General features: G+C 42.6%; 1 protein-coding gene across 5 annotated transcripts in view; it reads left to right on the forward strand.

The window, feature by feature from the left end:
• The window catches only part of LOC125462393 (uncharacterized), a 27,336-nt gene extending 13,866 nt beyond the window's left edge, over window positions 1-13,470 (forward strand). For 3 of the 5 annotated variants that reach the window (XM_048552423.2, XM_048552422.2, XM_048552424.2), the window contains 3 exons: window positions 7,082-7,222; window positions 8,997-9,201; window positions 12,061-13,470. In XM_048552423.2, the coding sequence (XP_048408380.1) occupies window positions 7,082-7,222; window positions 8,997-9,201; window positions 12,061-12,173 (459 nt within the window). In that variant the 3' untranslated portion in view covers window positions 12,174-13,470. The remainder of the gene's footprint in view (window positions 1-7,081; window positions 7,223-8,996; window positions 9,202-12,060) is intronic. The other 2 variants (XR_007249655.2, XM_048552425.2) reach the window with 2 other exon arrangements.

Consider the following 13,470-nt stretch of genomic DNA (forward strand, 5'->3'; position numbering starts at 1 on the left):
GTGTAGCATTTCCTGCGGATGCAGGGGAAGATGCTAGGTGTGGTGGGGTTGGAGGGCAGTGTGGAGCGAACAAGGGAGTCACAGAGAGAGTGGTCTCTCCGGAAAGCAGACAAGGGTGGGGATGGAAAAATGTCTTTGGTGGTGGGGTCGGATTGTAGATGGCGGAAGTGTCAGAGGATGATGCGTTGTATCCGGAGGTTGGTGGGGTGGTGTGTGAGAACGAGGGGGATCCTCTTGGGGCGGTTGTGGCGGGGGCGGGGTGTGAGGGATGTGTTGCGGGAAATACGGGAGACGCGGTCAAGGGCGTTCTCGACCACTGTGGGGGGAATGTTGCGGTCCTTGAAGAACTTGGACATCTGGGATGTGCGGGAGTGGAATGCCTCATCGTGGGAGCAGATGCGGCAGTGGCGGAGGAATTGGGAATAGGGTATGGAATTTTTGCAGGAGGGTGCATTGGAGGTGTATTCTAGGTAGCTGTGGGAGTTGGTGGGATTGAAATGGACATCAGTTACAAGCTGGTTGCCTGAGATGGAGACTGAGAGATCCAGGAGGGTGAGGGATGTGCTGGAGATGGCCCAGGTGAACTGAAGGTTGGGGTGGAAGGTGTTGGTGAAGTGGATGAACTGTTTGAGCTCCTCTGGGGAGCAAGAGGCGGCGCCGATACAGTCATCAATGTAACGGAGGAAGAGGTGGGGTTTGGGGCCTGTGTAGGTGTGGAAGAGGGACTGTTCCACGTAACCTACAAAGAGGCAGGCATAGCTGGGGCCCATGCGGGTGAGCATGGCCACCCCCTTAGTCTGTAGGAAGTGGGAGGAATCGAAAGAGGGTGAGGACGAGTTCGGCTAGGCGGATGAGGGTGTCGCTGGAGGGGGACTGGTCGGGCCTGCGGAACAGGAAGAAGCGGAGGGCCTTGAGGCCATCTGCATGCGGAATACAGGTGTATAGGGACTGGATGTCCAAGGTGAAAATGAAGTGTTGGGGGGCAGGGAATTGGAAGTTCTGGAGGAGTTGGAGGGCGTGGGTGGTGTCACAGACGTAGGTAGGGAGTTCCTGGACCAAAGGGGAGAAAATGGAGTCCAGATAGGTGGAGATGAGTTCGGTGGGGCAGGAACAGGCTGAGACAATGGGTCGACCAGGGCAGGCAGGTTTGTGGATTTTGGGAAGGAGATAGAAACGGGCCGTGCGGAGTTGGAGAATAATAAGGTTGGAGGCTGTGGATGGGAGATCCCCTGAGGTGATGAGGTCATGAATGGTGTTGGAGATGATGGTTTGGTGGTCAGGGGTGGGGTCATGATCAAGGGGGCAGTAGGAGGAGGTGTCGGAGAGCTTTTAAAAGGCTTACGGTGTGTTAGGTTTTATTGGTAGAGGGATTGAGTTCTGGAGCTGTGATGTCATGCTGCAACTGTACAAAATGCTAGTACGGCCTCATTTGGAATATTGCGTGTAGTTCTGGTCGCCCCATTACAGGAAGGATGTGGAAGCATTGGAAAAGGTGCAGAGGAGATTTACCAGGATGTTGCCTGGTCTGGAGCACAGGCCTTATGAAGAAAGGCTGAGGAACTACATACAAGATGATCAGAGGATTAGATAGGGTGGACAGTGAGAGTCTTTTTCTGAGGATGATGACTTCAGCTTGTACAAGGGCACACAGCTACAAATTGAGGGGTGCTAGATTTAAGACAGATGTCAGAGGCAGGTTCTTTACTCAGAGTGGTAAGGGCGTGGAACACCCTGCCTGCCAATGTAGTTAACTCAGCCACATTAGGGGCAGTTAAACAGTCCTTGGATAAGCATATGGATGATGATAGGGTAGTGTAGGGGGAGGGGCTTAGATTAGTTCACAGGTCGGCGCGACATCGAGGGCTGAAGGGCCTGTTCTGCACTGTATTGTTCTATGATCTATGTTCTATGTTCTGCATGAAAAAATTGCCTCTCAGTCCCACTTTCACTTCTCACCTTAAAAATATGCCTTTGAGTTTTAAACTCCCCTCCCCTAGGAAAAAGAGGTTTGCTATTCAACTTATCTATGCCCCCCATGATTTTATTGCATACGGTTCTGGTCACCCTGTTATAGGAAGGATATTGTTAAATTGGAGAGGGTTCAGAAAAATTTTAAAAGGATGTTGCCGGAAATGGAGGGTTGAGCTATAAGGAGAGGCTGGATAGGCTGGGATTTCTTTCACTGGAGTGTAGGAGATTGAGGGGTGACATTTTAGAGGTTTATAAAATCATGAAAGGTGTAGATAATGTGAATAGCCAAGGTCTTTGCCCTAGGGGCAGGGGAGTTCAAAACTAGAGGGCATAGGTTTAGGGTGAGAGGGGGAAGGTTTGAAGGGGACCTGAGGGGTCATGTTTTCGTGCAGAGGGTGATGTAAACGTGGAATGAACCAGCAGAGGTAGTGGCGGATATAATTACAACTTTTAAAAGACATCTGTACAGGTACATGAATAGTAAAGGTTTAGAGGGATATGGACCAAACACAGACAAATGGAACTAGTTTAGTTTGGGAAACCTGGTTGGCATGGACAAGCTGGACCAAAGAGTCTGTATTCGTGCTGTATGACTGTATGACTGTCTGTACACACTTCAAAATAGAAGCTCCATGCAAAATTCAGTATTCATAATGCAGGATGGTTTCTTGCAAAGACCCTTGCTTTTCACGTTGAATATACACTTTGCCTAATAATCACTTGGTGCTAATTGCGAATGTACATTCAATCCTGCCACAGTATTGTCACGATCTTTGGAACTGATGCAGTGTAATTTTGTAAATAAAGGGCTCGCCCACAGAGTCAGCGGATTTAGTAATGGTTACATGGTGGGAAAGGGATAATTTCAGAACTGGAATACTGCAAAGTCCCTATGGCCTAATTAATAATTAATACTTACTTTCCCAGTCAGGGATTGTAGGTTCATATCTCACTTGAGGGAGAGCAGATTTTGGTGTGAAACTAATACAAAGTCACCTTCTCTGAGCAATTCCCTATACTGCTAGTAAGATAAACTTCCTTCACAATAGTACAATTGTGAGCTGATTCAGCTTAAAAGGAGGCTAGTTTTATTCATTCTTCCCCTGTTAACATTGTAGAACCATTCAATTAACACCTCTCCTTTCCTCTTTCTCTGTGACCTGTAAAGCTGCAACTATTTTAAAACCCAATTCCCTTTTGATTGTTACTGTTGAACCTGCTTACCCTAGCCTTGCCTATTTGGATCACGACAACGTGCTTTGTTTAATAAACCATACTCTTGTTCTCTTCCAACCGCCTTTAACCCTTGTTTGCTTCAAAGAAAGCATCCCAGTTTCTGCACTTTTTGAGTCTCTGAAGTTTTTGATTCCCGGCTCCATTCATTCAACTTTGTGTGATGTTCCACAGGCATCAGTGTTGGGACCTCTGCTGTTGTGATCTACATAAATGATTTGGAGGAACTGTAGCTGTCTAATTAGTAAGACTGTGGATGGTACAAAGATTGGTGGAGTTGTGGATAGTGATGGAGTTGTTCGAGGAAACAACTGGATAAAGATCAGTTGGAGGCATGGACAGAAAAATGGCAGGTGGAGTTTAAACTAGATAAATGTGAAGTGATGCATTTTGGAAGGTCAAGTACAGGTGGAAATTATACAGTGAATGGCAGATCCCTTTGGAGTATTGATATGCCAAAGGATCTGGGTGTCCAGGTCCACAGATCACTGAAGGTGGCAGCATAGGTAGATAAGGAGTAAAAAAGCTGATGGCATGCTCCCCTTCATTGGAAGGGGCATTGAGTATAAGGATAGACAAGTTACGCTGCAGCTTTATAGAACTTTAGTGAGACCACATTTGGAATATTGTGTACAGTTTGGGTCACCACACTACCAGAAGGATGTGGATGCTTTGGAGAAGGAACAGGAAAGGTTTACAAGGATGTTGCCTGGTATGACGGGGGGCGGTGGGGTGGGGGGGTGTGGTTTAGCTATGAAGAAAGATAGACTGGGTTTATTTTCACTGGAACACAGGAGGTTGAGGAAGTTTATAAAATAGTGAATGGCATGGATAGATTGCAAACTGAGGCTTTTTCCCAAAATAGAGGGCTCAGTTAGTAGAAGACACAAATTCAAGGTGCAAAGCGTGCAAGTTCAAAAGAGATGTGCAAGACAACTTTTTCACACACAGTGAGTCCTTGGAACGTGCTGCTAGAGGAGGTGGTGGAAACACCTGGGCAAATACATGAATAGGAAGGATTAAAGGATTGTTAAATACCTATTAATGTGGGTGTGATATTTTAATTTGTTTCTCTGTACATCACTGCATGACTCTGCCTTAAAGACATTTAACGTCCCGCCTCCACTGCACTCTGTGGCAATGAATTCCACAGGCCCACCACTCTGTGGCTGAAGAAATGTCTCCTCATTTACGTTTTAAGTTTACCCCTTCTAATTTTAAAGCTGTGCCCATGGGTCCTAGTCTCCCTGCCTAATGGAAACAACTTCCCAGCGTCCACCCTTTCTAAGCCTTACATTATCTTGTAAGTTTCTATTAGATCTCTCCTCAACCTTCTAAACTGTAATGAATACAATCCCAGGATCCTTAGCTGTTCATCGTACGTTAAACCTACCATTCCAGGGATTCTCCGCTGGACACGCTCCAGGGCCAGTATGTCCTTCCTGAGGTGTGGGGCACAAAATTGGACACAGTATTCTAAATGGGGCCTAACTAGAGCTTTATAAAGACTCAGAAGCACATCACTGCTTTTATATTCCAACCTTCCTGAGATAAACGATAACATTACATTCGCTTTCTTAATCACGAACTCTTCCTGCAAGTTAACCTTTAGAGAACCCTGGACCAATACTCCCAGATCCCTTTGTACTTCTGCTTTACGAATTTTCTCACCATTTAGAAAATAGTCCACGCCTGTATTCTTTTCTCCAAAGTGCAAAACCTCGCATTTGCTCATGTTGAATTTCATCAGTCATTTCCTGGACCACTCTCCTAAACTGCCTAAATCTCTGCAGCCTCCCCACCTCCTCAGTACTACCTGCCTGTCCACCTATCTCTGTATCATTGGCAAGCTTCGCCAGAATGCCCCCAGTCCCTTCATCCAGAACATTAATATATAAGGCGTACAGCTGTGGCCCCACCACTGGACCCTGCGGGACACCACTTGTCACTGGTTGCCATTCCATGAAAGAGCCTTTTATCCCAACTCTCTGCCTTCTGTCAGACAGCCAATCCTCAATCCAAGCCAGTAGCTCACCTCGAACACCATGTGCCCTCACCTTACTCCGCAGCCTCCCGTGAAGCACCTTATCAAAGGCCTTTGGAAGTCTAGATAGATAACATCCACTGGGTTTCCCTGGTCTAACCTACTTGTTACCTCTTCAAAGAATTCTAACAGGTTTGTCAGGCATGACCTCCCCTTACTAAATCCATGCTGACCTGTTCTAACCTGACCCTGCACTTCCAAGAATTTCGAAAACTCATCCTTGACAATGGATTCTAGAATTTTACCGACAACTGAGGTTAGGCTAATTGGCCTATAATTTTCTATCTTTTGTCTTGATCCTTCCTTAAACAAGGAGTTACAACAGCAATTTTCCAATCATCTGGACTTTCCCAGACTCCAGTGACTTTTGAAAGATCATAACCAAAGCCTCCACTACTTCCTCAGCCACCTCCCTCAGAACTCTAGGATGTAGCCCCTCGGGGCCAGGAGATTTATCAATTTTTAGACCTTTTAGCTTTTCTATCACTTTCTCTTTTGTAATGTCTACCATACTCAACTCTGCTCCTGACTCTCCTTAAGTGTTGGCATACTACTCATGTCTTCCACTGTGAAGACTGACACAAAGTACTTATTAAGTTCCTCAGCTATTTCCTTATCTCCCATCACTAGCCTTCCAGCATCAATTTGGAGCGGCCCAATGTCTACTTTTGCCTCTCGTTTGTTTCTTATGTATTGAAAGAAGCTTTTACTATCATTTCTCATATTACTAGCTAGCTTACCTTCATATTTGATCCTCTCCTTCCTTATTTCTGTCTTGTTATCCTCTCTCTGTTTTTGTAGCCTTCCCAATCTTCTGATTTCCCAGTGCTCTTGGCCACTTTATAGGCTGTCTCTTTTTCTCTGATACATTTCCTGACTTCCTTTGTCAGCCATGGCTGTCTAATCCCACCCCGGATAATCTTTCTTTTCTCTGGGATGAACCTCTGTCCTGTGTCCTCAATTACACCCAGAAACTCCTGCCATTGTTGCTCTACTGTCTTCCCCGCTAGGCTCTGCTCCTAGTCGATTTTTGTCAATTCCTCTCTCATGCCCCTGTAATTACCTTTATTTAACTGGAATACCATTCCATCTGATTTTGCCTTCTCTCTTTCAAACTGCAGACTGAAATCAACCATATTATGATCGCTGCCTCCTAAGTGTTCCCTTACCTTAAGATCTTTTATAAAGTCAGGCTCTTAGCTATTAGTTCTTCTGTGGCAGAGCTATGTCAGAGCAGAGTTGTTCTTAATTTTCTTAGCCATCTTTCCTGCATCTTCTTTGACTTTGTCTTGGCTCTCAGTCTGTCTTTCTCCTGATCTGCTTCTCTCTGTGTGGTCTTATTCTGACTATTGCCTTTTACTTTGGGCAGAATGTTGTCATTAGGGCGTTAAGCTCAGCATTCAGAATGTGTTTAGTGTCTGCCTTTTCACTTTGCTGCCATCAGTCCCTCTGTTTCACTCAGAATTGTTGCTATGCCACATCTCCATGGGAAGATATGTATGGAACAGAAGCATATTGGTCTGTCCTAACTGTCCTGCTCTTCCCATATCTCTACCAACCACCACCCTCATCCCAGTCCCTTGTCTCCCATCACTGTCCCTACTTACCTTTATCCCTGTACTTTTTCCATTTGCGTGGTTTTTGTCAGTCAATCTTGTTTTCCCCCAACTTTACTCATTTGTACTCACCTGTCAATTTCATTTGGCTTAGTTACACAGCAGAGTAGTAAAAAAGATCCTGAGCTTGGAAATAGGTTTTTAATATTTTAAAAGCAGTTAAATTACCAAAATATTCTCTTTTTTTGAGTTAACATATTTTCATTTCTTTCACTAGTACTTTATTAGTCAGAAAGCTCAACCTATATTCAAATTTTCTGGTTACCCTGATGAAATAAAACACCTTGGTGTGAATACAGATGGAAAAGAACATCTAACTACCCACAGAGAAGCCTTTTTTGTTAAAGAAGTTATACCAGTAAGTTGGAGAACTTGAGATGGCTGTTGTTTTAATACTGTATATTTCGCTGTTTGAAATTACTTCATAGGTTTTGCTGTTAATTAGTTTTGTATTTTAATTATTTTAAAATGTTAATTTCTGCATAAGCTGTTTTATTGATTGATTATTTCTTTCTGATTCATATCCAAATATCACCAGTAAAATATGAAAACAAATGCTACAAATTCCAACCCATGCACTCTTGAACTTTCTTGTTAATTTAAATATGGGGTTGTACTTTTCAAGCTTTAAAGAACATTATATCATTCATCTTCTGGTTAATTTAATTACAAATCTTGCATTGACATTCACTTCCTCCCTCCATTATGACTTTGTGTGGTGTTTGTTCCATTTTTTTGTGCCAATTTTTTCACCTTATAATTTCTTACATTCCCATGTGTTTTGCATATATCAATTTGTCACTCAATTACACAATCTGGCCACTTGGTACCTTTGTGCCCTAACTGTGAACATCTTTGTGCAACCTTTTCTGAAAAATGTCATTGTCGCATTATCAGATGGTTTTATTTTCCTGTATTTTTAGGATTTAAGTCTTGGGTTTATTTTCTCTTTTTAATTGGACTTGAACTTGATTCCCTCGATGATACAACTGGAGTCCTTAATTCAAAGTATAACAAAGTTCCTTTCTGTGAGCCACACAGTGCATTTATTTTATAAGACTAATGTTATAAGGAATCATTGTATCTCTCTGCACCTCAGTTGCGTTGAGCAAACTTTAGAAATTAAATAAACGAATGTTTGAATGGAATTATATACAACATGCATTCTGATTTGGTGAGAACAGGATTATTCTTAGAAACAGGAGTTGCACAAAATTCAGTTCCTTCCTTTTCTTCCTTCTTTTTACTTCCTTTTAATAAAAAGATTCTAAATTGATGTAAAAGTTGGCCTTGGGAGTAGAAAGTTACAACCAGGCATCATGATTGAAGAATTGAGAGACTGGTTAAGTGAAACCAAGAGGAAACATTCACAGGAAGAATGATGATTAAATGCTTACAACTGCCCAAAGGTCCGTAGATGTTCAACTAATGTTTTAAAATTAGATAATCAACCTGCAGGAGAAATCAGTTTATTAAAAGATTTCTTTTAAAAAGAAGTTCAAAAGTTAAAGTGGATTTGATTGGCGGGATTTCCTTTTTTCGTTATTTGATGAAATGTGGGTATTGTTGCCTTGACTGACATCTATTGCCTCCCCGTAATTGCCCTAAAAGTGATGATGAACTGTGTCATTAAGAAGAGGGTTCTAGGTTTGTTGACCCAGTGTCAGGATAGTGTGCCGTTTGAGGGGAATTTGCAGGTGATGGTGTTCCCTTGTCCTTTTGGATGGTAAAGAGTCTGGATCTGGAAGTTGCTATTGGAGGAGCCAAGGTGAGTTACTGCTGTCTCTGAGTCACCCAGCAAAGGGAAATAAGTAGAAGCCAGTGATCAGAGATTTTGTGGTCCAGAAGTGCGGGCAGAAGGTTTAAAAACTGTATTTACAGACTGTGCCTGGAGAGAATAGTTAGTTTTTTTTATTTGTTTATTCCCTACTTTTTAAGGCTTTCAACATCCTTCCAGTTTCAAAGTTTTAGATCCAGCTGTTACTATTAGGTTTTTTTTGGTTAAAGTGAATATTAGGTTTAATAGTAAACAAATCTTCCATAGATTTATTTTAAATTCATTTTCCAATTTTGTGTATTCTGGAGGAAGCGCAACTTTCAAACAAATATTAAAATATGTTCTTTTTAAAAAGCGCAGAATTCTGAACAAAACAGTTGCTGAAAATCGAATGAAAAATACACGGGGGCTAGCAATGAAGAAAATCACCAGCCCTGCTAGTGGCAGGGCAAGTTACTGCACTGCTTATTCCTCAGTGCATGGTATCAGAGCCTATCATCCAACATCTGCTCATATTGCTGAATTTCAGCCAAAGAGACACACACATAACATCATTACTGGTATGTAGTGCCTCTTACATCATTTTTTTAGTCTACAAGACCATATAAATACATACAATTAAGATTGAAAAATTAGCCTAGAAATTATTGTTTGAAGTATGTGTAGAACCGGAGTATGAATTTGCTACTAGAGACAGTTCCTGGGTTGCGAATAGGCTCCATTCTGGAGTCTGTTCTCAAGTTGAATTGGATGCAAGTTGGAGCACAATGCAGACAGTGTAAAGCAGCCCGCTCATAAGTGCAGGAAATGTCTGTATGGTGGGTATTCAAAATTACACCCGCATGTGAGTTTGCATTCATTAATCAGGGACCTCTGTCCTCTTTTAGGACAGAAGTGAGGAAAATTTTAATCTGTTGGAAGGCTGTGCAATTTCGAAACTCTCTGAGGGCAGTAAAGACTGAGCTGTCTCTCTTTTTAATGCAGAGAAAGATAAATTCTTGTTAGACAGGTAAATTAAGGGTTATTGGGGATTGGTGGGAATGTAGGATGCCAAAAATAAACATTAGCTATCAGCATTGATTTTGGAATGAGCTCAAGGGGCTGAATAGCCTACTGCTGCTGTGATCTCATTTTTTAAAATTTAACTTTTGTGTTGGAATAAATCATGATACCTTATGCTAATTATATATTCACAATAGAATCTTGATCAGATGGGCCAGTGGGCTGAGGTGTGGCAGATGGAGTTTAATCCATAGAATCCCTACAGTGTGGAAACACACTATTCAGCCCATCACGTTCACACCAACTCTCCGAACAGCATCTCACCCAGATTCATACCCCCACACCCCCTTTCCCATGTAACCCTGCAATCTCCCATGTCTAATCCACCCAGCCTGAACATCTTTAGACTGTGGGAGGAAACCAGAGTACCTGGAGGAAACTCCACACAGACAGTCACCCGAGGGCAGAATAAAACCCGGGTCCCTGGCGCGGGGAGGCGCCACTTCTAACCACTGAGCTACCGTGCCACCCCAAGTTTAATTTCGATAAATGTGAAGTGCTGCATTTTGGAAAGGCAAATCAAGGCAGGATTTATATACTTAATGGTAAGGTCCTGGGGAATGTTGCTGAACAGAGACCTTGGTGTGCACGTTCTTGGCTCCTTGCAAGTGGAGTCGCAGGTAGACAGGGCAGTGAAGAAGGCATTTGCTATGCTTGCCTTTATTGGTCAGTGCATTGAGTATAGGAGTTGGGAGGTCATGTTGCAGCTGTACAGAACATTGGTTAGGCAACTTCTGGAATACTGTGTGCATATCTCGTTTCCCTGCTACAGGAAGGATGTTGTGAAACTCAGAAAAGATTTAGAAAGATGTTGCCAGGGTTGGAGGGTTTGAGCAATAGGGAGAGGCTGAATAGGCTGGGGCTATTTTCCCTGGAGTGTCAGAGCCTGAGGGGTGACCTCATAGAGATTTATAAAATCATGAGAGGCATGGATAGAGTGAAAAGACAAGGTCTTTTCCCTGAGGTGGGCAAGTCCAAAACTGTAGGGCACAGGTTTAAAGTGAGAAGAAAAAGACTTAAAAGGGACTTAAGAGGCAACTTTTTCACACAGAGGGTGGTGCGTGTATGGAATGAGCTGCCAGAGGAAGTGGTGGAGGCTGGTACAGTTACAACATTTAAAAGGCCTCTGGGTGGGTATATGAATAGGAAGGGGTTACTGGGATATGGGCCAAGTGGTGGCAAATGGGACTAGATTTATTTGGTATATCCAGTCAGCATGGACGAGTTGGACCAAAGGGTCTGTTTCTGTGCTGTACATCTCTATGCCTCTATATAAACATGCACTTGTTGTTTTATAATTAGTGCAGTAACTATAACCAGTTCAGTTTTTGGCTGTGCCCCCAAAGAACGGTATGCAGGCTCCAATAGGAAACATCACAGAGCACTCAGTGCCACTCACCTCATTTGGAGCAAAAAGCAGAACGAACTTGCCTTAATACGGTGCATTTCATTTCTGCACAATGTTCAGAGGTGCTCCACAACCAGTGCATTACTTTGGAAATATAATCATTCTTGTTTTATAAATGAATACTCAACTGTTCCGACACAGCGATTATATAATGAGATTGTGGTTCAGTCTACTGGTGTTAATTTATGGATAAGCCATGGATACTGTGAGTATTCTCATCCAGCTGTTTGAAGAATCAGTCCCATGAGATCGATTCCATTCACCTCAACAGACCAGACTGACCACTTGGGTGGGCAAGGTACCAGCGTGTAACTAGAATTGAAACAAAACAGAAGTTGCTGGAAAAGCACAGCACGTCTGGCAACATCTGTGGAGAAAAATCAGTTTCAGGTCATTGGTACTTTATGGACCTCCTCAGACCCAGCATACAGGCACCTAAAGTTGGTTCTCAGCTTTCGAAAGGTTCTAAAATTCACATTTCTGTCAATAATGCAACTACTGCAAGTTTGTAGTTTCGATTTCATCTTAGCTTTTATTTTTACAAACAAGTCCTAAGGTCTCATTTCATCTGTTATCTCTTTCATTGTTCTTACACAGAGGTTTAAACAAAAAGAAAACACAATCAAGCAAGCATTAGCACAGCCAGGTTCAATCTCGGTGCTTTTAGCAAACAAAATGTAGGCTGAATGGTTGTACACCATTCAATTCAATTTGATCATGGCTAAGCATCTTTCCAGCACACCCCCACCCCACCACTATTGCCTCATCACCACACCACCTTCACTTCCTGTACCTAGAACCCATTCATTTTTGTGCTGATGATATTGGGAAATATTTTTACTTTAACAGTGAGGGCGAAACACAAGAACCCGTTTTCATGCTGTATTACTTCAAAATCCGGTTTGTCTCATTTAAACAATTGATTAGCACTGTTCATTCTTGTCTGCAGGTGAGGAAGGCCCCAATGTTCAACCCACAAACTACAAGAGAAAGTCAGGAGATTGGCTTCAACAGTGTTCAAGGCAACGTGGATGTTTTTATGATCGTTTCTTTTTACACTGAGCGTAGAACAGTTTAATCACTATTTATAATAAGAGTAGAATCTGGCTCTAACTCACTATGTGGCTCCTTCAAATTTCACAACTTGTCAGATTTTATTATATTAACAAATCAAGCTCAAACTGGAAATGTTTTTGATTTGTGATTGAAATGATAGTTGAGTTGAATGATTTTTCTGTATATATATGTATAACATTGTTAACCGTTCTATATGTCATCACTGAGTAAGATGTCATGTATTATATGTATAACATTGTTAACCCTTCTCTCTGTCATCACTGAGTGAGATGTCATGTGTTATATCAGTCTTTAAATTGACAATGTAACCAATGCAAATGTAACATAGCACTGAGCAACTCTAGTGTACTTGGTACTTGGTACATGTGACATTGGATTGGTTCCCTGGAAACAATCAAATTGCAGAATTTTGGAATAAGTTTGAAGACAGGGAGAAAAATATTCAAATAAACCTTAGTTACAAAAAGGTCATTAAGTGCCAAGTCCTCTAATACAACACTAATTTTTAGATTGTCTAATCACACTGTGACAAAATCTGCAGCAGGTGGAACTTGAACCAGGGCATCCCCTGGCCCAGAGGTAGGGGCATTAATCACTGTGCCAAAAGACCTTTGAGTTTTCAGTTCTATAACTGAGAATTACATTGTGTGCACAGTATGCAAACAGGTCATTTGGCCTCACTTGTACAGACCTCGTCCAACATCGCTCCTCTAATCTGATTAGTAAATCTTAATTCTTTCTCATTTATGTATTTATCTAGTTTTCTATTAATTGCATTTCTGCTATTCACCACAAATCCTCCATGCGGACCAAGTTTCCCATTGTGGGTATGGGGTAATGATGTATGTCGTAGAGGCTAAAATCTGAGCAGTTCAGTTTGAGCATTAATTGGGAGTCTCCCAACTTGTTAATGTCACTGATAACAAAGTGTGGAGCTGGATGAACACAGCAGGCCAAGCAGCATCTCAGGAGCACAAAAGCTGACATTTCGGGCCTAGACCCTTCATCAGAGACGGGGATGGGGAGAGGGTTCTGGAATAAATAGGGAGAGAGGAGGAGGCGGACCGAAGATGGAGAGAAAAAAAAGATAGGTAGAGAGGAGAGTATAGGTAGAGGAGGGGGGGAGGGGATAGGTCAGTCCAGGGAAGATGGACAGGTCAAGGAGGCGGGATGAGGTTAGTAGGTAGGAAATGGAGGTGCGGCTTGAGGTGGGAGGAAGGGATGGGCGAGAGGAAGAACAGGTTAGGGAGTCGGAAACAGGCTGGGCTGGTTTTGGGATACA

This window comes from Stegostoma tigrinum, chromosome 23 (genome assembly GCF_030684315.1).
Source record: "Stegostoma tigrinum isolate sSteTig4 chromosome 23, sSteTig4.hap1, whole genome shotgun sequence".
In the NCBI taxonomy this organism is placed as follows: domain Eukaryota; kingdom Metazoa; phylum Chordata; class Chondrichthyes; order Orectolobiformes; family Stegostomatidae; genus Stegostoma; species Stegostoma tigrinum.